Source organism: Phoca vitulina, unplaced genomic scaffold (assembly GCF_004348235.1).
Source record: "Phoca vitulina isolate PV1807 unplaced genomic scaffold, GSC_HSeal_1.0 scaffold31, whole genome shotgun sequence".
Classification (NCBI taxonomy): Eukaryota; Metazoa; Chordata; class Mammalia; order Carnivora; family Phocidae; genus Phoca; species Phoca vitulina.
Window position 1 is genome coordinate 10,978,494 of NW_022589734.1, and position 23,259 is coordinate 11,001,752.

Consider the following 23,259-nt stretch of genomic DNA (forward strand, 5'->3'; position numbering starts at 1 on the left):
ATACTCATTTATTGCTCAAAAGATGCTTTCAAGGGAGGACAGTGGAATAAAATAAACTTTTTTTTCTCCCCACAATACATAGAAGGGTTATCAAACCACTCAAGTTTAAAAATCTTTCCAGGGTCCAATATCACTTTTTTCTTTCAGTTCAATGAAAAGCTAAATGTAATACTAATTATATATAAAATTTTATTTTACTTTTTTTTTTTATTCGTTCAGCTGTTTCATTGTCATCTTTAACATGCTACAACAGGGCTAAATTCATGAATCCCAGAGGGGGAAAAAATAAATCCCCCAAACCTTGAATTTCTAAATAAGTACCATGAACCACATGAAGAACTAATAGGGAAGATTCAAAACCCACTAAACAAGAGGTAAACGAGATCACCAGATAAATAAAAAAAAAAAAAGAGGCTTAAAACAGACTCACCATATTTACAATTCCCATTAAATTACACATAAATAAATATATACAGAGACGTGAACACTGATTCCCTTATATAACTGTGAATCGTGTTGCCAGATAAAGTTCAAGTTGGTCGCTTTACCTTGAAGAGGAAAAACTTCTACAACTGAAGACATGACATGGAACTTCGTGTATTTGTGTTCAAGTTTATTCACAATACTGATAAAAACGTCATTTTCCTTTTCTTTTTTTTTTTTTTCTAGTATGGCTACACTCTGAACTGAAGTATGTAAGGGAAGGTGGTGATTCAGTCCCATGAAGCTCATATAATTTTTTTTTTAATTTTTTATGGTTTTTTTTTTTTTTTTTAGAAAAAAACCGTTTTTAACTTTTTTGTGGTGGTGGTCGTTGTTGAGTTGTTGTTGGTTTTTTTTGTTTGTTTTTTGTTTTTGTTTTTTTAAAAAATGGTTCACAAACTTGGACAGAACTTTTCTTTGCTGGCTTCACGGCCTGTTCTGTTCTCTTAGGCTCCACAGGAGGGCAAAGGGGAGTTGGCGCCGACGACGACGGGGGACGTCGAGGCAGGGGGCCAGGTCAGCGGGGTGGGGGGGGGGGGGGGCTGTCCCCGCTGATGGCAGAGAGTCCCCCAGACGCTGGGGGACGAAGGTGGCGGCGGCGGAAGCAGCAAGCGGCAGTAGCAGCAGAGGGGGTGTGCTGGTCCCGGGGCTGTCCCGGGGCTGTCCCCTGCCCGCGGAGGGGGGGGCGGGGTAGGTGGGGTGGAGACTGGGTGGGTGGGCTCCCGGGCTGGTGAGGCCGGAGAGGCAGGGCGGGAGGACAGCCTCACTTTCTGTGCTTCTCCTCTTTGTCACTGCTTTTGGCGCTGTTGTCCGTGTGGCTGTTGGGGTTGTTGCTGAGGTACATTTTGTCCATGGCCTTGAGGGCCTCGGTGAGATAGTTCTGCAGGGCCGTGACGGCGGCGCACACCGCTGGGCTGCCGAAGCCGTGGGAGATGAGGTTGAAGTGGGTCAAGCAGCTCTGGATGCCAGGCTCCAGGATGGGGTTGGGCCGCGAGTTCCCCAGGGGAGATCGGTCCTGAGCCAGCAGGTCAGTGAACTCTTTGCATATCTGTCTGCAGCACAAGTGAAGCAGAGAGAGAGGGAGGGGTGAGGGGGGGAGAGAGGGAGAGAGAGAGTTGAGGCTCCCCTGTGGGCAGCACCAGCAGCAGAGAAAACCTTTCCCCCTGCAGTTACCTCCACCGGAATCCAGGGAGCCCGGACTTGACCCAAGGCCCCAGAGACAGACCTGGGGGGTGGCCACATGTGGGAAGACCCAGTCACCCCTCCATGTCCACTGAAACAGGGCCCTCCCTACCTTCACAAATGTCTCTCTCCCTCTCACCCCTCAGCTACACCTAACTGCCAGCCCCCTCCTTTCTCACTCACACCAAACACCCCAGACACACAAAAACATTCCACACATTTAGAAGAGAAATAAAGGAGAAGGAGAGGCACGAGGAGTCAGAAACATAAACATCTCCCCAATAGCCGCCAAGAGCATGTCCTGTTCAAAATATCAGAGACCCACTTCCTGCTCTGTTCTAGAGAGACCTCAGTTGGTGGGATGAAATCTCTGCCCATTCACTTCAAATCAGGTTGGATGCAGACAGAAAGGCAAACTTTTCCTGGGATTATTTTGCCTTTAAATAAAGGCACAAAAAACCTGTTACTTGGGGACAATTCAGACTGAGATTGAGAGAGAGCTCAGAGAGAGAGAGCGAGAGTGCTGGGGGGAGGGGCAGAGGCAGAGAGAGAGAGAGAATCTCAAGCAGGCTCCATGCCCCAGCCTGAGGCGGGGCTCGATCTCAAGATCCTGAGATCATGACCGGAGCTGAAATCCAGAGTGGGATGCTTAACCAACTGAGCCACCCAGGCGCCCCTCAGACTGATTTTTGAGAAGAAATAGACACTTCAATGTCAATTTCCCATTCCAACACACGGAGGGTGGGGGGATCTCTAGGGAAATTGTGAATATGGATGTGCTTAGGAAGCTAAGGGAATAGAAAAAGTTGAAATCTCAGAAAGGGTCTTGAAAAGTTGGAAATACAGACAGGGGAGGCCTATACACTGGAAGCTGTCTCTGAATCTGGGAACCAAGGCCTAGCTGGGGCCTTCCTGGGGCAGCAGTAGCCTGGAGGGGGTGGGGGTGTTGGTATGAGGCAGGTAGGGAGGAGGGAAAATGGGGGAGCATTGGCAGGCTGCCCTCTCCAAGGCCAGCTGATGTCCCCAGGCCAGAAACTGTCCTGCCTGAGGCCTCAGCCTCTGCTCTCTGGTTCCAAGCCCTCCTGTGACATCGACTTTGATAATTAAGGGCTTCCAAACAAGCCTTTTAATTTTCAGAAAACATATCAAAACAGTCATTTTCTTTTCACACACCACCTGGAGAAGCCTATTCAGCCCAAGCACTGATGGGAATATAACTTGGGCCATTTTGAAACCTATTTGACATCTCGCCTGTAGGCTAAAACTTGTGGGCTCTGTGTGTGCGTGTGAGAGAGAGAGAGAGAGACAGAGAGACAGAGTGAGACTTTCCAGGAGGGAGGCAAAAGGAAGGCAAGAAATGGGATAAGGGATTAAGGTTGAAACTAGGAAAACTTCTGACTTGCACATTTTGCAGGCCACGGCTTAATCCTTGCCCTCAGAGAACATACTGATAGGAGACAAAAACTGATACGGGCAAGCGTGTTACCCATTTACAGACTCGATGCTGGTCTTTCTAAAACAACATAGTCACCAATCCATACTCAGCTTCCATCAAATCCCAAGGATACTCCACCCCCATACACACTAATTTCTTTTTTTTTTTTTCAAACTGAGAAGGGGGAGCAGAAGAGAGGATAAAGAATGGAGACGCACCAAGAATCCCACCTACACTTCCCCTTTAAGGTAGAGTATGGATTCTAAGACTTCGCTGTTAACGTCAATTATTTACAACAACAAAGCTGATTAACACCAAACGAAGACAGGAGAAAAGTGCGACCAGAAACGATTTTGATTTTTGTTTCTCTTGACAATAAGACACCGAGACCCTGGAGAAGTAAGGGAAATGCCTTACTTTGTAGCCAGGAGCATGTTTTTTCTTGTCACTTGCTCATTGGGATCGGAATGTTGTCGGTTGAGAAATTCAGCTACTGCTTTGGCAGGAAATTCGGTTTCGCACACGTACCCAAAGTCCCTGGCTAGGTGGACCGCTTCTCCTGGCAGGACGCGAGAGAGGAGGTGAGTGCAAGAGAATGAAAAGAGTTGAGGTCAGATTTTCCTCCCAACACTCTTATTTTCTTAACCCAGATGTTGAAGAAAACACAAACTAATTGTTTTCTCGTTTCAGGCATTTTATTTCCTTCTCTGTAGGATCTGGCAGATGAATTTATCAGGAAAAATGGCCACTTGTCCTAGAAGGCCAAGAGGATTTGAAAATGTAAATCCCATCCACCACCCTCCGGTCCCATCCCCCACCCTGATGACATTTTCCCAACTTCTCTTTTAAAATGTTTCTTGTATTCCAACCTCACACCTATCAACACATTCATAAATGATATTCATAATTACTCGTTGAGCTTTTCTGCGAAGGGAACAACTAAAGGTTTACATTTTAACTTGATCGCATATAATTATCTGTTCATCCAAACCGATTAACCAAGAGGATTTGAGGGTCACTCCACTGAGTCTGTCTGTGTTGTTGATTTTCGAATCTTTGGTTTTAATTTCCTGAACCAGTTGGTTTTTACTGCAGGGCTTCCTGCCATTAGCTCCAGCTCCGGAAGAACGCATGCGCCAATTAGAGCATCAAAGCCCTCTCTGCAGAGCTTGTTTCCATAAAATGGAGCGGATCACAAACAATAACAGTTCTCCAGAAACTGCCTCCCTGCTACAGGACTCAACCCCCAAGCCCATGCACACTCTCACACTACACCTAAAGCCACCACGACCATTTCCTTGGCGCGTAATTCTTTTGGGGTATGGATAGTGGGTTCTGTATGTACTCATGTTATTTTTAATGCAAAGCTACTGTACTAGAGTTTCTGGCCCTGAACAACTGCTTATTGTTTAATAGTTATATTATCATCTTTAACACCATTCACAAATGCCTCCTAGGATTCCTCCTCAAGTTTACGGTTTTAAACTTTATTTTAGTTCTTTATAAAGCTGGAACTCAAATCCCATTGTGATGTATCTCCTCAAATGTAAGATGTAAAGAAGACAAAATGCCTTCTTTAAATATAAATGGTAGTTTTAGTATCTACCTGATCATTTAAGTGTTGTTGTTGTTTTTTCCTATTTGCATGAGACATTTCCAACACAACACAAAGGAAAACACAAAGACCGCTTATACATTCATTCCAAAACATCTAAACTTAAGCCAATTTAGTATCAGAAACACTTAACAGGAATCCAGAGGAAGCAGGAATGTGAGTGGATTCTGATGACAGTGTATCTAGAGCATGGAGTGAGAACAGGGGTAGCTTTTGTTTTGAAGGGGTTGGAAGCTGTGTGTGTGTGTGTGTGTGTGTGTGTGTGTGTGTGTTAAAAACTGCCATGAGAAACTTTTTGCAATGCTTATACGTCTTTTCTCTTTCCTAGCCCAACAACTCAAAATCTAAAATTGTTCACTTTTCTTCCCCTCCACTAGAGAAGCACAATTAAATAAGAGATAAGGGAGCATATGTTTGGAAAACAAAAACCTAAAAGGGCATATAACCCTGAGCTTTCAGGACGGTCTTAAATCAGGATGCAGGTCAAAGATTCCCAAATTAATTCAGGAAGTAATGGTCACGCATTTCTCAAACGCAGATGTCAGAATAGCTTAAGTAATTTACTGCTGAGCTCTGTGGAGGAGACAGGAACTTGGAGAATATGCAGTTCTTAAATTTTCACTTTGTTTAGGTCAGAATTGGGCTTAGGGAAGTGGAATTTTGTGGCAAAGGGGAAGAAGAAAGGAGGACAGGAGTAAGTACAAATAGTTTCTTGACATGCCAGGATTCTGTTCCCTTCCAGCTATATTCTCCGGGAAAAAACAAAACAAAACAAAACTCGAAACTGCCCAGTTGACACAAAATACAACCAAACATCTGGCCACTGAGTATTATACATTTTCCCAGAAGACAGTTCCCTTCTTGTTAGCAAGTGGACTTGCTTACCCTCCACTAGTGACGTGAGGAGGGTGACGTTGGCAGCTTTACGTCTCCCTGCTGGCAGATTTAATCCTATTTTGTCCAGTTTTTCTCTTAAAGATCTTCCTCCATTTTTAGACTTCGCCCTGTTTCACAAATAGATGCAAGAAAGGGATTTAGAAAACACTGGGTTGCTCTGAGTCGCATTACAGTCACTCTGACAACTTCCTAACATGTGCTTTTAAAAAGTAAGATGGCTCCGAGATATTAAGGGAGGGAAACCTAGGAAGGAATGGTACGGAAAGATCACAGGAGACAAATGCTAAACTGTAAAGCACCCCCTGTGTTCAGTTATTCTTGCAGCCAAGGTGGCAGGTTGGAAGGTTTTGATTTCCCAACTCTCTAAAGAACCACAAACAAACAAACACAGTTCTCATCTCTAGGGTTTGAGGTATTTTTGAGTTCAACTGATTACTGTATATTTTCCCTGTTGTTACAATCACACAAATCCCAACGGGGTCTTTAAATTGTCTTTGCAAGAACTGCTGTTAAGTTCTTCAGAGTAACCAAAGTTATCATCACTCTCACGTTTCTTGCTCTGGCTTTAGCCCCAACGGGAAATTCATTTTACCAACTGTTTACATGCCATGTCACTAGCCTAACTAGAAATGTCAAAAGCGGGTATCAGCCTTTAAAAATTTCACTGATTTCAGAGACAATGGAGGTGGTTCTAAATAGATGTCTAAATAGACTCCCATAATCAGAAAGTGGTTAAGATAAATTGTTTAAATAAAACAGCAAATTAATTAATTTCAGATTTTATTCCCTACTCAAGTGCTCTTTAATTGTGTGGATTAGATTATACTCCCCTAGGTAAACAGTCTCCAATATTGGGGATGGGGGAAGGGGAGGAAAAAGCAGAGGGCGGATTCAGATCTGTGTCAGAAAAAGATTACAAAGGGAAGCAAAATGACTGTGAAGGAGGAAGAAAAGATTGGAAAAGCTGATGTTTAAAACCTTCCAAAAATGGTTTTATAGGCTTTGTGTGGGATATGCCCATCAGAGCAGGACTATGGGTCCATAGATGCATAAATGAATAAACGTCAAAACAGTGAAGTTCTTCGTCTACTTTCTTATTAAAAAAAAAGAAGAGGGGCGCCTGGGTGGCTCAGATGGTTAGGCGTCTGCCTTCGGCTCGGGTCATGATTCCAGGGTCCTGGGATCGAGCCCCGCATCCGGCTTTCTGCTCGGCAGGGAGCCTGCTTCTCCCTCTCCCTCTGTCTCCCCCCTGCTCATGCTCTCTCTCTCCGTATCTCTGTGTCTCAAATGAATAAATAAAATCTTTAAAAAAATAAAAAAATAAAAATAAAAAAAAGAAGAAAAAAGAAAAGATCATCTGGGAAAGTTCAACCCAACACCCACCACTCACAAAGTTGGGTGGAACCCTAGGAGGACGAAGCCCAAGGGAGGGAAAAACCTGCCCTGAGGGAAGGTGCTTCACCTTGCAGACCCTTATCAAATCTTATCTACGAAATGAAACCTTCCGACCTCGCAGGGCTGAGACGTGTATCCCTGGCCACGTATGTAACATGCACTCGTGGGTAACGACTACACATAATGCACGTACACGTGTCTTGCGTGCTGCCTGGAGCACATCGCGGCAGCGGTACCTAGGAACCACTAACGCGAGCGCCTTAGGCACAGGGAGTCGCTGTCTGGGCAGAGGTGACGGGTACGGGGAGATGGGGGGAGGGCGGCGGACTCAAGAGAAAGCCAACGTCTTCTACTTAAAACCCTATTCAAGGGACGGTGGGTTACCGTCGGAGATCCTACATGGAGGTAAGGCAAAGTAAGGCGCCTGAGAGGAAGTTTTCCAGGGCTTGCAAGGTGTACGCGAGTAGGGAAAAGGCGGCTGCACGGCGCCCCGCCGCTGCAGCGGCCGGCACTGAACCCGCGGTGCAGTGAGCTGCGCGTGCGCGCGGGGAGTTGGGTTGGGGGCGGAGGGCCCGGGGAGCGCGCTGCGGCCGCGGACCCGAGCGCGCGCCAGAACGCCGAGCGCGCGCCAGAACGCCGAGCGCGCGGGAAGGCTACGGAGAGCGCAGGCGCGCGCCGCCTCATCCCGCCCCCAGCTCCCACCCACCCGGTTTTACGCCCTTCTCCCCGCCCCTTTCTTTTCCCGCGAAGGGAGGGCCGTGGCGCGAGGCCCGTCTGCGTCGCCGCCCAGGCGCAGGCGCAGGCGCAGTGTTTCCCCGGGCCGCGGGGCGGGGCGGGGTGGACAGGGCGGCGCCGGGCCTCACCTCCGCAACACTCCGCCCAGCAGCGAAGCGTTGAGACACTCGGGCGGTGAGAGGCGCCGCTGTACTTCCGCCACCGTGACCTTGTACTTCGAGGTGGAGCTGAGAAGCGAGAGACGACCCGGAACTGAACAGAAGACTTCGTTGGGGTTCACGACGCCGCCGAAGAGGTTGTCCTTGTTTATGGGGATGGCGGAGACGGCGTTGCTGTTGGACTTGGACAGGGACACGGGGCCTGCGGAGACAGACGGGGAAGCTGCGTGTGGGCGTCGGGGGTCTCTCCTAAGTCCTGCCGGACCCCGGCCCTCGCCCCGGCTTGCGCCGCAACCCCCACTTTCCTTCCAGCCCTGAAAAATCTTGTGGCTCCTTTCCTCCACCTTCTGTCCTATTCCCTGCAGTATTCCCGTCCTGGGGATCGAGCCTCAGCCCCTCGGCGCACCTCGCCCGGCGGCCGGGAGGCGCCCCCACCTCGCCCCACCAGCCAGGCCTGTGCTTCTGCCTGGACCCTTCCCTGTTAGCCCTCAGGGTGCTGTCTAGAGATGGTGGTGAAATTGTGACCCCCTGGGCTCTCATCCGAGGAGAGATGCTGGAGTACCGGTATAGGGTGCAGGGGAGGGGATTACATTTGCACACCGAGAGCAAGCTATGTGTACTTTGGAGGTTCTGTGGGGTGGGGGGTTCAGTGTTGGGGAGAAATTGTCCCCAAGACCTGTAATAAAGATCAGCAGAGAGTTTAGATGGCTGAAGTGGCCTGTAAGTGAACATTTCAGTTAAGGCACCAATCTGGGAGGTGGTGGATTCTCTTGTCACACACCACACGTGCCCCATCCTTTTGATAAATAGGCCCTTTCCTACGTTTAGTTTTGAAAAGGACCCGAGTTTTGGAAATCCATTTCACAGCCCCATTTTGAACTGGGAGAGAAAAAGGATAAACAGGCCTACCATAGACACTAGCAATATGCCCTTTTGTTGAGCAAATAGTTAATATCCTTGTCTGCTTAAGTGTCTTCATTGGCAAGGGGAGAGGATATATTCTTACTAGTTAAAATCATAAGCTCTTCATTGTCGGCCCCACCATAGTTAGAAAAAAATTCAGGGCCAGGAAAAAGTGTACTACCATGTTACATTTCTCAACATCAATATAATTCAGATGCATTCACAAGCATTTAAGTACTGTATGCATTTGTATTTTAAAATTCCACAAGGAGACATATATAATAATATGCATACATTCTCCTCAGTACTCCTCCCTCCGTAATGGGGATATTCTAGACGTATGGGGAGGTGGGGGGCTCTAGGTTTTGGATAGATCACTTGTGACATTAATAGCTCTGGGGAGGCTAATAGAGACAATAGGAGTTAAACGAACTCTTGAGAGATTACTAATAAAAGAGCCAATTATCATGTCGACTTGGAAAGAGCATCTCTTAAGATTTATCCCTTGCACATCTAATTTGACGTGACAAAGACTTCACAGATGCAAAAATGAAACTTTAGCTAACAATATACTGATTGGGGTTAGAAATGAGAACAGTTTTATATAGCATCGTCCTCTGGTGGTGCCTAGGTTCCTGTAATGTAACATTGCTACCATAACAACAACAAAAAAAGCTGCTGTGAATAGCATTTAATCCAGTAAACTTTATTTCTACTCACTAAACACAATACAAATTACAAATCCATCCAAAATCACTTGACACTTTTTAAAAACAATTTCTGCTCTGAACAATTATGCTAATAATCCTGACATCTTCAAGATGCTAATTTTAACCAAAAGCCAAATTTTTGTTAACCTAATTCACAAAGTTTAAAAACCCTTAAACAGCTAATGAGAAATTAAATTGAAGAACATGAAAGTTTTTTTCTTCCTCTGCTAAGGAGTGTTAACAAAAACACAATTGCTTTTATATTAATGTTGAATTATTTGCACTATTTTAGCATTATACACTTCTTAACACTCATGGCCACTCACACAATGGATTAACTAAACTATTAAACCATTTCAAAATTGAAATGCCACTTCCAAATCAGTTCAACTATTACACATTTCATGTGTTTGTCTAGATATCATTAAACTAAATTAAATGGTCAAATCATGAACAAAGCTAGCCTGTTGCCATTACTAACATACTGAAAGCCGATCATTTAAGCATTGCTGTTCTATGCCATCTATTTGCTAATTCTGAGCCTTTAGGAAATCCTATTTGAAAAAAATAAATACAGCTCTGCGAGTTCTTTTAAATAGCACTACGCCTGCAAGGACATGCCTGGAATGTAGAAGGAAATGGCTTACCTTTCTTAATTACAGTTTGATCTGGGATGTTAATACCCGGGTCTTCTACATGCTGCAACAAAAGGATACACATGGATGTAAGTGTATAATCAAAACAAAAGGAAATGAATATTCTGTGCAAGATGGGGGGAGGGGAAGGTATAGAATCAAAATTTCCTCCTCCCATATAGTGACATTTGTATATAAACATCTCATCTTGGCTTATTGGAATTTGAGGCTTTGGAACTCAGGAGGTTTCACTGCACACCCACGGCCAATTTCTCCTCCCCCAGCAAATAATCCATGTTTGAAGGAGGTGGGGGTGGGGAATAAAACTTTCTTTGCAAATTAAACCAAGTTTTGGAGCACCTAATCTTTCTCACAAAGTCAGTTCAACCTTTAAAAATGCACCTAGCTTTAGTTTGGCGCCTCAGCAGCTTCGGACTTCAGCGTTTCCAGTGTTCAGGCAGCAAAAGCCAGGGAAACACAATAGAAATGACAGAGGCGGGAGTAAGAGGGGAGTGTTGTAAACGTTTTAGGTAATGTGATAAAAAGCAAAGGCATATACACACCTTCACTTATGGAAAATAAAAAATAATTTTTAAAGATGATTACTGCCTAAACTGGGTATCAGAAAGGAATATGAAAACGATTAAAAAAAAAAAAAAAAAAACACCTCTGAGGGTATTTTCTTTTTCCTGTTGTCCAGCAGCGGATTTGTTGGTGTGGGGTTTTTTTTTTTTCTTCTCTCTCTCTTTCTCTCTCTCTCTTTTTTTTTTTTTTTTTTTTTACAGATGGATGGGTATACGTGTGTGCTAGAGTCAAAACGTGATTAGAAAGTAAAATGAAATCATGTTTTCTAATGCAGAAACTGACAGGCAATATAATGTCTGGCTGTGTTTACAAATTAGCACCAGGGCTGCTGAGATAGAAGATTTCGCAATCGTTACCAAACACAGGCATTACCATTTAAAAAACTATTACTTCCTTCTCTAGTCTTTGTCCAACAATAATACTGATTTGAACATTTTCCATTCTGTCTTGGATTTATGCTCCTGTTAATTGTGCCTGATCGCAATGATTCCGGGTGGATGGTACTAAGTTGCTTTATTACAGGTTTTATTATACTCAATGCTCTCATTTGTAACTTGCCTAAAGTGCTTCTGGATTTAAGTATAATTAAATTGAGAAATGTTCAGAAATGACTACTGCTGCAGTTCTTGTGTTTTAACTATATGGGGAAATATGATCCCTTTATGCATGCACCCTAAACCCATAAAGTAAATGTAGTGTGGCATAATACTTTTATTTGTGTTATTTCTAGACCTTGTCCATACAGGGAAGACTGTTAAGTTTAAAATCCCACTGAGATATTAATGATTAAATAATTTTCACCATCAATTTGATTTTCTTAAATATTTAGCAGTCATTCTTATTAAAGGTTAACTGTTGCAGCAATGGGAAAATTGAAAACAACCCTTTTCCTGACCCAAATTCCTTTGAAAGAATTTTTTTCTTAATAGGTGGGGGAAGGTGGGGAAGAGCAGCAACTGGGTTTCCTTGTTTTTATTTGATCTTTTGGTTAATTTCTCCTACTAAATTCACCACAAAAAGTGACTAAACAGGTGTTAAGAAGTCACACCAGCCACTTTGGAATTTTTGCAAAGTAGAGCAATTCTAATTCATGGTAATTCCAAAAGGCTGCAGTGCATTTTGCAATTCAAATATGTCCAAAGAGCGGGCTAGAAAAAAGATTCAGAGACTCTTTGGGAAGGGGAACTGAAATGATCACAACTTCCAGGCTTGTTTTTTAATTTGCATTTTCTCAACTATTCCTCCTCTTATTTTACTTCCCAAGAAATGCACTGTTTAGTATCAGTTTCCAAAAACATTTATGAACACAGACACACACACAATGCTTACTAAACCCCACAATGGATTAAGTGCCTACTTTTCCTGCTTTGCATGCAAGGCTGCTAAACATAACCAACAAATTTCAGTGATTAACTGGGCCAGATGAGAGCTGTAATAAATTTTCTATTTTCCTATGTAACTTAAATAATGTTTTAAATTCACCAAGCAAGCAGGTAAGTTCATCTGACCATTTTCTTTGCAATCTAATGCAGTAATCATTAAACTGTCAACGGACATATTGCTGCAATATTTGATGCACTAATTTGAAATAGCATTTTAGTAAAAATCACATCCAGATACATTTCCTCTCCAAAGAAAAGCAGCATTAACAGAGCCTTTACAGCTTTAATAAAATTATTGGCTCATTCTAATTCCATTTCAGGAGGGTTGTGAGGAAACCATAAATACGTAGAATTGAAACAGAGATGCTGGTTTAAATTTAATTTCAGAAAGTATTTTCAAATTATCAATAGCCTGGTTTACACTGTAAATAGTAAATGTGCTAATACCATGCTTATTCAGAAATCGTTTTAAACTGCATTTATTGATAACTGGATTAGAACTCAAATAATGTATTGCCCAATAGTCTCAAAACATTTAATTTAATATGGGGTGTAGCAGGTTCTGATAGGAGTTGGGAACCCAGCTAATGATTTATGAGGTCAGCACTTAGCACCCCTAGGAGGAGAAGGAGGCTGCATTTTAATGTCCCTCTGCTCCGATTTGCTACTTACTATTCTTTAATCAGGGTAGGCTACCCACATAACTTTTAGATATCACTAGTGCTTATGAAATCCGGTAAAAATAATTTTTTTAGGATGTCGTTCACGCTTTATTTTAAAGTGCTAGGGTATTTAATGAGTTCTTTTGGTTGAATTTAACATCTTTTTCAGGACAGGGAGCAATCCCCCACGCCAGACTTAGCGGTGGAATTAGATCCTCTCCCAATCGAAACAGTTTACTGTCGTGGAGAGGGGCAGATATTGTTAATGGTGACATTCGTCTGATTTATTTCTGTGTCGGTGGAAATGGTAATGCAGGCATTGTTTGAAGGAGCTCCAGGAACCATTGTTCTAGGGCTATAACTCTCAACTACTTTTTAATTTTTTAATTCGGTCGTTTATGTGGGTTCTCCAAGTGTCCGCCCAAAAAATAAAATGAAATTTTGAAAAAGTAAATGCCATTGAGGAAAACCCCGGGCCCACAGGCTGTGTGTCCCGATTATCTTCTCTGGGGGTGGGTGAGCAGGCGCTGCGTTCTCCCTCGCACCGCCCGCGCGGCCTCTTACCGGGACGTCCTCGATGGCGTGAGGTAAGGAGTGGATCGGGAGGTCTCCGAGTCCTGAGCTAAGCCCGTGTGGGCCGTGCAGGAGGTCTTCGTGCCGCCGGTAGTCCCTGCGAGGATCCAGGCCCGAAAGCTGGTGGGGCAGCCCCCGGTGCGTGTGCAGGAGCCCAGACTCCTGGCTCTGCCTCTGGCCGGGCCAGCCCGGGTGCTGCGGCTGCGGCTGAGCGTGCAGGGGGTTCAGGCTGTAGGGGTCGTTGACGTGGGAGTAAGGATCTTGCGACTGGGGGTAGATAGGCTGGTAGGGCGGGGGGAAGTAGGGGGGCTGGAAGTCGGCATTAGGGGTGTGGGACAGCGGCGGGGCGCTCGTGTAGGGAGATTGACCTACAGTGCCCAGCTGGGGCAACCGCGCCGTCCCGTTGCTGGTGCCGTCGTGGCGGTCCTAAGAGAGAGAGAGAGAGAAGAAGGGGGGAACAAGAAATCAGGCGTCGAGTTACAGCTGTCCACTCTAAATCCACTCCGCAAGACTGCGTGGGAAACCGCTCATTCCCGTCGGCAGGCCGCGGAAAGAAATGAGCTCTAAGTTGTTCATTTCGGAAAATACCCCAGTAGTGAAACGGGCTCTTCCAAAAACGCAGGGAATTAGATCGTGCAAATGTGGGGGCATAAGAGGCTCTGTTTAGGCTTCTCTTTCAAAGTGGGGGAGGGAGATAGAAAAAGGCCTCCCAGAATACAGCCCGTTAAACTGCAGCGTGAAACCTCCCTTAAGCAAAATTAAAATTCCTGCTAAATATTAAACAGTAGAAGCGGCCTTTTCTTTTTTCCCCCGGATTTGAACCTGCCTGCCACTGCGTTATTGTTTACCCTGTTCCATTTATTTGGAAGGGAAAAAAAATCATACACTTTCAAAGACTATTACCATTTCATGACTATTTAAATAGAAACATTTCGTAGAGGGGCTGTAACGAAAGCACACCTTTAAATTACCAGCTTAAAGAAGATTTAAACTGCAGGATGGGGTTCTGTCTTTTCCGCTTCCTCAGTTAGGAGCCTTTTTCTCGACAGGGTCGATTTATGGTACGGATGGGGAGAGGGGGGACGTCAAGTCAAGGTTTAAAATAGAAAGATTCAGCCTTATTGGGTTTAAAAGAGAAAGGTGCACCCCGGGGCGGAGGCTCCCGCCCCTTGCACCCCAGCCCCAAAGGGCAGAAAAACGCCTGACTTTATGTTCCTCTATTGCAATTCGCTTGCAAAACAAGCGAACAGACTTGATTCAAGGGAGTGCGAACCCTCGGAGGTTCAGCCCCGGGCCCCGAGGGTAGGGGACACACCGGCCGCGTTTTTCCTACAGATGGATTAAGCATCAAACGTTGAGAACATCTCGGGAACAAGTGCAGACGCAAGGAAATAAGGATGAACGTGGCGAGAAACACGCCTGGGGAAGTAGCGGCGAGGTAGGTCTGCGCGCCGGGAGAGGTCGAGCGGGGGCGGGGGGTAATGCATTCGACTTAAGAATGAAAAAAGCGAGAGAAAAGGGGAAAGAGAGAAATGCAAATGGAAAAGGGGTGCCCTGAAGGAAACCTGGGCGCGAAGCCCGAGGTTGCGGGCAGCTCCGCAACACCAGGTTTCCAGAAGAGAATTCCTAAGGAAACAGGGATGGGGGTGGGGATGGGACTCACCATAGCTGAAAAACTGTGAACTAACATCTGCGAAGAGTCTGGGGTAACGAGTCAGGGTGGAAAAAAACAAGCAAGCCTGGAGAGCCTGGCTGCCCCGCCGCCCGAGCGCGCCCCACACAAAAGGCGCCGAGAGCCCCGCGCCACCCAGGACTCCAGTCACAGCGCAGACGCTCCCCCGAGCGCTGGAGCCCCGCTCTGGTCCATCCGAACTTGAACCACCGATTCGAGCGGCGCCTTCAGCTGGTCGAACCCACGGTCTCTATCCTGCCGTGATCGGTTATGATTCAAAGTTCCTTAAAAAATGAAAAACCCCAAAAAAGGAAAAGAAAAAAGTGTGTGTGTGTCTGTGTGTATGTGCGTGTTCCTTAATCCGTGTCTCCCCTCTTTTCTTAGCGGCGGCTTCGCTTGAGCTTCTAATAACCGCGCTGGGCAGCGTTCCTGGAGCCTCCTAATAGCAGATATTCATGACTATTAATATTACACGAATACTTAATAAGGGAAGAATGCCTGGAAATCGAGCGTGAAGCGGAGAGGCAACTCGCGCCGGAGCCGGCTCTCAATGCAGTCCATTGACGGGAGCCTCAGTGTAGCAAATCGGAGGTGGGGAGAGGGAGCGCGAGAGACAAAAAGCGGGCGAGAGAGGGAGCGGGCGAGCGCGCGGGGGGCCGCGGCGCGGCGTCTGGCGAATCACAGGGAAGGGGCAACATTTTAAAAGGTTGCAGGGCATGCAAAAGTGAAAGAGAAAGAGGGAGAGAGGGAAACCGAGGGAGAGAGCGCAGAGAGGGAGAATGTGTCTGCGTGCGTGTGTGAGAAAGAAAGTGTGGGTGAGAGAGAGGAGCCCAGAGTGGGGAGAGGGGAGGGAGGGAAGGAGGGAGAGCCCGAGAGGAGGAAGGGAGGGAAAAAGGGAGGGAGGGAGGGAAGGAGGGGGAGGGGGCCGAGCCGGAGCGCACGGAGGGGGAGACCGCGGGGGAGGGGGAGGGGGAGAGGAAGCGAGCGAGGACAATCAGACCTAAAAGGCTGGGGCAGACCTCGGGATACCGTGGGGGCCGCGCGTCGCGGGCAGGAGCTGCCGGGGACCGCGTCCGGGCATTCATCGGGCCCTCGGCGCGGGAGGTGCTGCCCGGCCCTCTCGGACCGCGGGCTCCTCCGCTCCGCAGCCGGGCCTGGGACTCGGGATTCGGCTGCCCGCTGCCGCGCCGCTCCTCCATCGCCCGGCGCCCCGCCCGGGACCGGCCCGCCCGCCCGCTCCACCGGCCCTCGCCTCGGCCGCCGCTCGAGTTTCCCTCGGACAGCCCGGGCCGTTCGCTCTGCGGGAGCTGCCGCCCCGCCCTCAGCTCTCCGGGGCAGGGGCTCGGGGAGGGGGAGCCGGGACGCGGTCCGGGGCGCGCAGAGACGCTAGGCTGCCCAGCTCGGGCGCCGCTGGCACGGGCTCCCGGCTCCCGGCGCAAACCCGTCCGACTGGCTGGGCCACTCCCGCCCGACGCCGCCCCCCACCCCCCGGATGACACGGCTCGCTCTCTCCCAGCGCGGCAAGGCTGCCGCCGCTGCCAGTCCGCCCGCTGGGTTGTCAGAACAAGCGGCACCTCGCCTCCTGCGTGTCCCTGCAGAGCCCCGACATAATTAGACAGCCCTGGGCCGGCTCGGAAACCCGAAATCCCTGCTCCGGCGCTCGCCCACCGCAGTCAAAGTTGTTGAAACAGCCCTCTGTTCTCGCTCTCTCTCTCTCTCTTTGCCTCACTTACACACACATCCGCACGCGCCCCCACAGGGTCCCTCAAGTTCTTCGCCTCCCACCCAGGTCTCATCGGTGCCCAGCGCCGCGCAGAGGTTCGGACCTCGCCCGCAGAGGGCCTGGCGTCCGGAGCTGGATTTCGGCCTCCGCGAAAGTGAAATGCCCGAGGCTCGGGCCACAGCCCTGGCGGGGACAATTCACTCTGGGAGACTGAGGAGCTCACTCGGACCAGTTCGCAGAGCAAACCCCCCCACCCCGGCCCCCCGCCACGGGCCTGAAAACAAAGCGGCTGGTGTGCCCTGGGGTCTCTGCGCCCCGCACCGCGCACAGCAGGAGCCCCTAGAGAAGCGCCGTCCCCGTGGGATGTCACCCCGTGCCCCATGGGGTGAGGGGAGGGCGAAAAGAAAGAGCCCGGGAAAGGAGAAAGATTTAAAATAGTCGACGGAGAGGAGAGGGGGAAGGGAACCGGTGACACATCGTTCACACAAACCCGGGTTCTGATTTCAAACGAAGACAAGACCCACGCAGCTGCGCCCGCGCAGACCTCTGCTCCAGACATTTCCAGCTCCAAATGCCAAAGAGAAAGAAAAGAACAGAAAAGAAAAAATAGCAAAAACCGGGATTACCACCTATTTAGGTAATCGGCCGCGGGCCCCCTCCCCCTCCTGTGACTCCTCCGCTTATTTCAGCCGGGGTTGTGAAGGAGTTCAGGGCCGCGGCAGCCAGGCCGGCTCCCAGCGCCTCCCGCGGGCGGGTCAGTGGTGCTGGAGCTTCCCCGGCTGCCCCGAGAAGCCGAGCTCCGGAGACCCTGGGTTTTTAAAATGGGCTCCAAAGAAGCGCGCTCCATCGGCGCCGCGGGCTCCGCGCACTCGAGGTCGTGTGCAGCCCCGCCAGGATTCCCACGGTCACGCAGCCGACTGCCAGGCCGCTGCAGGGGCCGAAGCTTGAGGACCCGGCGACTAGGCGGCTCCACGCGGTGCAGCCCTCCCACCTCCACCCCAGGGATGCTCTCAGAGTATCCCTCAGAGGGAGAAGCTGCTTAGAACTTCTTCAATAACATAGATACCTGGAGCGAGCCCCGCAGCAATTTGGGAGAGAGGTGCTTCCAGACTGAACCCAATAACTAGGAGGTGCAACACAGCTCAGAGCGAAGTGTGCAGGCTCCTTCTCCAAACAGAAGAGACCCTTCCTTTTTAGAAAGGGGGAGGGGGAAGATAGGAAGGAAGGAAAAAAATGAATAAATAAAATAAGGAATTTTAAAGATCGGAGAGGAAGTATAAGGAGGGAAATGGGTTTTCTCTTTCCTTTCTCTTCCTGGTGACTCGGCCCCCAGAATCTCTCTGGAGAGACACGCAGGGTGCACAGACGCGTGCCCAATTGCCAGGAACTGCTTCAAAGACCCATGCTCGTCTCTTCGCTCCACTCTTAGGCAAGCCCAAAACTGGCCAGAAAAAAATAGGTGGGGGGGGGGGGGAGTAGGACACCAGCTTCGAAGGAGGGAAATGAAAGAAGACAGCGTCCACATCCTTCCTCTCCAGCTTCTCCCCTGCGTTCTCCGGGCGAATTGGAGAGGCGGGCGCTGCGCTGGGGAAAGTTTGTCCCACCCGCATTTCGCAGCTGGCTGCGAGGAGAGGAGGAGGCGCGGGAAGGTAGAGCTCGGAGCCTGCGGCCGCAAGGATAGCCAACGCCGCGCTTACCTCGCAGTCCTCGTACTTGATATTATCCGTCAGTTTCCAAAGCATTTTCATGGATCGGCGTGAACGGATTTGGCCCCTTCTCCGCCTCGCACCCAAGTGGAGCTACTCTCTGGGTAAGCGCAAAGTGTCGGCTGCCGGCGGTGAGCGCAGGAGGAGGAGGAGGAGGGCGAGGAGGAGGAGGAGGAGGAGGAGGGCGAGGAGGAGGAGGAGGAGGGCAAAAAGGAGGAGGAGGAGGAGGGCGAGGAGGAGGAGGGTGAGGAGGAGGAGGCGAGAAGCGAAAGAGCTCCCGTGTGCGCTCGGAGATCTCCCTCTAATGGTAGAAACTTTTCCCTTTTCCAGCTCTTTACCAACAGCCTAATCGCCTCATTAGCATATCAACAATAGTCCAATTGCTCGCCAGCACCGCAATCTGCGGCCGGCCGCTCCGACCCAGGTATAAAGGCCTCTCTGAGCCGCGAACTTGCTCCTAGAGCGCACGCCCGCCTGTGAGCCGACAAAATCTCCCCTGAGACCAGCCGCGCGCCCCGGCCCTAGCCACCCCCAGTCTCCCCGCCGCGCCATTCTACCCCTCTCCTCTTCCTCTCCGTCTCCTCCTCGAGGGAGATGCCCTCCGCAAAAACCCGGCACCGTGCAGGGTCCAAGCGGCTGCGCCTGGGGCTCGGCTTTCAGCACCTCTCCCTCACCCCTGCCAACGCTAACCGCGCTGTCCTTGCGGCCCCGTCCAATTTTATTAGAAATTATTATCCCTTTCGCAATTAAATATAATCATCAAACCAAGACCGGCAAAGTCACTCCAGGATTTTTGCCCAACAAGAGATCGCCTCCGCTCGCGGCAGCCACCACCTCGGGCCGCAGCGCCTTGGGAGTTTTATTGGCTTTGCGCTTCCCACCCCCCTACCCCCCACCCCCAGGTTGAAGATTTTGCCAAACGGCTCCAGTCGCTCGGCTGGGGTTTGCGATCCTTTAATTGCCGCGTGTAAAATAAAAATTGTACCCTGAAGAGGTTAGTTGACAGCTCCAGGGGTTAAATGATTTTCCTCTCGTTTGTATGAAGCTAGGGCTGACTGATAATTCAACGTGGTGTTGGGGCTAAGGGTTTCCTAGGTGCGATGTGGACAAGATACAGAACTCCTACGGAGACTCACAGTCGCTCCTGGAGCTGTGCCGAAACACCGACATGTGTGCTCCGTGTCATGATGCATCAAAATAAATCGCTGGGAACCAACTCTTCGCTGTGCTAATCTGCTCCAGTTTTCCCAAGATCCCCCTTTTTAATTAAAGCAGGGAGAGTTCCTTCATGATTTGGTGATGTTACTAAAGCGGGCGCGCTCGCGGCGCAGTGCCCGGCTGACGCGGAACCCGGAGGCCCGGGGGCCACCCCCGAGTCCAGGCTGGCCAGTCCAGGCTTTCCCGCTCCATACAGGGACCTGCTCGCCTCGCCGGGACGTTAAATATTTTTTTCTTCTGTTTTAGTGAATTGTTTTAAAGAAGAAATTAAAAAGAAAGACGTGATGTAATCCTTCGAAATACAGAGTAATTAATTTCTCTGGCTGAGCTTCTCATTTGTCCTCCATAAAAAAGTTTTTGTGTGTCTTTCTCCCTCTTGAATACTGCAAACTCACCAACAGTAGGTCGGCCTCAGAGTTGCTCTAGGAACGACTTCTGTTTCCATCTAGGCCTGTTTCTTGCAAATCTCCAGGCCTCCCAGGTCTCCATAGTGTGTCCTTGCAGAGGGGTAAAGGCGCTTGGCAAATCCGAGCATTTCTTAACAGGTGGAAGGAAGGCAAGAGGAGGGAGGACCACCTCCTCCCCCTCCCCCATCTGCAGAAGAGCAATTCTCCTTCCGGATGACTGCAGCCAATGCCCCAAGCCAGGCAGAGTAGGCCAGAGGCCCTCCCAAAAGTTAGGAAAAAGACTCAAGATGGAAGGGGGATTTAGAGCATGAGGGACACCCTCCCCTGGGCACTGCCTTACACTCCTTTTCCCCACCTGAACACTAGCACAGTTCTCTGGCTAAACACAGCCTGAGGTTAGGAGCCACGCTCCACCCGGAAAATGGTCAACTTCCAGCACTCACACCAAGCACCTGAGGGGCTGCCCCCGGGGCCCGCCGCCCAACGCAGTGTCTTCAAGTCAGGAGATGGGCCGCCTCGAGCATTTACACCTTCCCAGCAAGTGGCCACAGCTGCAGAGCCTGATTTGTAGGCCAAATCCTAGGCCTGGGAGCGTGGGATTTTTACACCCTCAGACGTCGCCACACTGTGCTTAAGGGAACTTCAAGTTTCGCTTTCTTTCAGTTTGTGGGTTGGGGAAGGCATTCAAGGCCCTTCATCTTCTCCACCCACCCCCCACCCCCTTGCTGAGCCAAGCCTTGCAGATTTGTGGCTCCGCACCCGCCAGGGCTGCTAAACTGTTGTTGTATTCCCGCCGAGGGTGTCTTTGAGGTGCAGATCACCGCCTGCGAACTCTGCGCCACGGCCGGAGTTCTGGGCGTTGAAGAAAGGCCCAGGCGAGCGCCCCAGTAGACCCTGGAGCCAGCCGAGCGGCGTTCGTGGGAACGTCATTACCACGACAAGTCTCTTCATTGCATGTCAATGCTCCGTCCTCACCAGCACCCCGGGACAGGAGCGCCAGGCCTGGGGCTGGGAGGTCGGGGGTCCAGGCCTGAAGTGGGGGCGTGGAGAGGCCATTGGAGGGAAAAATGAGTATCAGTGTGAGACAGAGACACCGAGAGAAACAAAGAGACAGCAAGGGGCCTGAATGACTTATTTTCTCTGGTTGTCACCGCTCAGTGGGACCGGAGGGCCCAACAGGCCAAGCCTGAAGGATCCAGCCCCTCCAGGCCCCAAATCTACGTGCCCCACCCGAGAGGCAGGCTTCCCACCACTTGCCAAACTGTGAGCCCGCAGGAGCCAGGCCCAGGGTTCGCTCCTTTCCCCTTTGGGCCATATGCTCACTGCGACCAAACCGTAGGCCCTTTAGAAGCTCAGACCCAGGCTGATCCTGCACTACTGGTACCTTTTCAGACCCGAGGAGTTTGGCTGAGAGGTGCACTCGGCTTGTGGAGAAAACTGCAAAGACCTCAGCTAAAGACCTCCCCCAGTCTACACCCTCCAGAGAAAAGAAGGAAGAAGGGCCCTGAGGCCCACTGGGGCAAGGGAGGGAAAGTGTGGATTCCCAACATTTGTGTTTGGTGTGGGATTTGCATCCTTAAACCACAAAGTCAGTCTAACTTTGGGAATGAAATTGCATTTTAGGGAGGTTTAATTGGGAGGAGAGGTATAAAAGAGTCCAGGGTTAACAAAAATAATAAATACAAGGAGAGAAATAAAAATTGCAAGACAGTTTCCTTTCCCCAACTCCAAAGAATGTAGTAAAGACTCTGAACTTTATTTCTAATGGCACAAATCTGAAACACGAAAAAGAACTCGTCCCAGAAAGGGCAGAGCCTCGACTTCTCTCCGGGAAGTTCCCGGCGTTTGGTTCAAATTGCCCTGCAAGCTTTTAGGCACACAGAATCTCGCCCTAACCAGGCCTCCCTGTGCCGGGGGTGAGGGGGTGGGGGCGAAGAGGGTCCCGCGGTTCCCATTACGAAATCGGCGACAGAGAGGTTCTACCTTCACCAGCTTGGCCAGAGCTGCCCTGGTTTCCATAGGGGAAATCTCTGGAAGTTAGGAGAGAGCCGGAAGAATGCTCCTGTGGCCGGGGTGGGGTCAGGACTCAAGGGGGGCAGGATCAAGTTGGCCTCGTGGTACCCGAGGCCTAGCCGGGCCGAGTTCGGCAGACGTCGAATCTTGAACCTGCCTTATCACCCACCATTCACCCCTCATCCAGTCACCCCAATCCATAGCCCAAGCGGCGAAAACTGGCTTCACGACTCGGACCGAGAGAGAGGCTAAACTTTGTGCAAACTCTTTTAAGTTATTTCCCCAAAGAACATTCTCGCGGGCGCGACCCGTCCATCCGGACCCCTTTCCATTCTCCACACCCACTAGGTCCCCAAAACTTGGAGACAGAAAGAGAGACAGGTGCACCAGAACCCCACCTCATGCGTAGCCCTGGGGTCTAGGGCAAGAACGGAGGCGTACGGAGTAGTGAACCTTCCTTACCACGCGCTGCAACCCCCGCCTCGCGCCCTTCCCCCTCCCGAATTAGTCATCCACCCTTGTTTCTACTGGGTGTGGGGGGGGGGGCGTGAAAGGCCGCTGCGCAAACCACAAGTGACCCCCGGGGCCACCTGTGGAGCGTGCGCCGGACTTTCCTCAGCTCCGGGCCCGCCGGCAGCGCGTGATTTTTCTGCCCTTTCTCTCCTGGGAACACTCCTGGGCGCTGCCAGGCGCGCCTCACTTACGACTCTCCTGCCCTGGGCCAAGGCTCTTCCTCTCCGCCTCCCCCCCTCCCGGCCCCCTCCCCCGCTCCACCCCCGCCCACTTCAGCCCCAGCCAAGGCAAACCCCCGTACCTGCCAGTCCCCCATTTTGGCAAGTATGGACATCGCGGCTCGGCGCTCCTGGCGACGGGTCCCCGCCGGGCATGGGCTGTAGGGCTCGGCCAGGCCCGCTCCCTGGAATCGCTTAGGCAAATCCTCCTTTTTTACCTGCTCACCAACATCTCACCTGGTCATAAAGAGCTGGGTTGCTACCTGCCGACGCATGCGCGCTGGCCCAGGAATTCACTCCGCCAGCTCTAGTCCCAGCGCCTCGCAGAGCTGACCTGGGAAGTGATGGATTTATAGCCGCGGCAATCTCGCCATCAGCTCCAGCTTTTCCCAACAGCCCCAACCCGCTTTCCCGGTCAGTCCCTGACCGGGGAACAGAG

At 50.1% G+C, this 23,259-nt stretch overlaps 1 protein-coding gene across 3 annotated transcripts; it reads right to left on the reverse strand.

Moving 5' to 3' along the window:
- Positions 1–1,246: 1,246 nt before the first annotated feature.
- On the reverse strand, positions 1,247–22,936 carry TFAP2A (transcription factor AP-2 alpha). 3 transcript variants are annotated; one of them, XM_032424954.1, is made up of 7 exons: positions 22,904–22,936; positions 13,342–13,776; positions 10,161–10,212; positions 7,871–8,102; positions 5,601–5,719; positions 3,518–3,659; positions 1,247–1,535 (listed from the first exon to the last, which is right to left on the reverse strand). In XM_032424954.1, exons 1-7 carry the CDS (start codon positions 22,934–22,936, stop codon positions 1,247–1,249), a joined length of 1,302 nt encoding a protein of 433 aa, XP_032280845.1. The 3 variants fall into 3 exon arrangements, with proteins under 3 accessions (XP_032280845.1, XP_032280844.1, XP_032280846.1); XM_032424953.1 differs by lacking the exon at positions 22,904–22,936 and adding an exon at positions 18,443–18,493; XM_032424955.1 differs by lacking the exon at positions 22,904–22,936 and adding an exon at positions 15,014–15,040.
- Between the last annotated feature and the right edge of the window lie 323 nt (positions 22,937–23,259).

Excerpts from the sequence above, each read along its gene's own strand:
- TFAP2A (XM_032424953.1), bottom strand. The coding sequence starts at position 18,493 with ATGAAAATGCTTTGGAAACTGACGGATAATATCAAGTACGAGGACTGC. Across the intron at positions 8,103-10,160 it reads TCAAACTGTAATTAAGAAAG|GCCCCGTGTCCCTGTCCAAG; the intron begins GTAAGCCATTTC and ends CTGTCTCCGCAG. Across the intron at positions 5,720-7,870 it reads CTGGGCGGAGTGTTGCGGAG|GGCGAAGTCTAAAAATGGAG; the intron begins GTGAGGCCCGGC and ends TTTGTGAAACAG.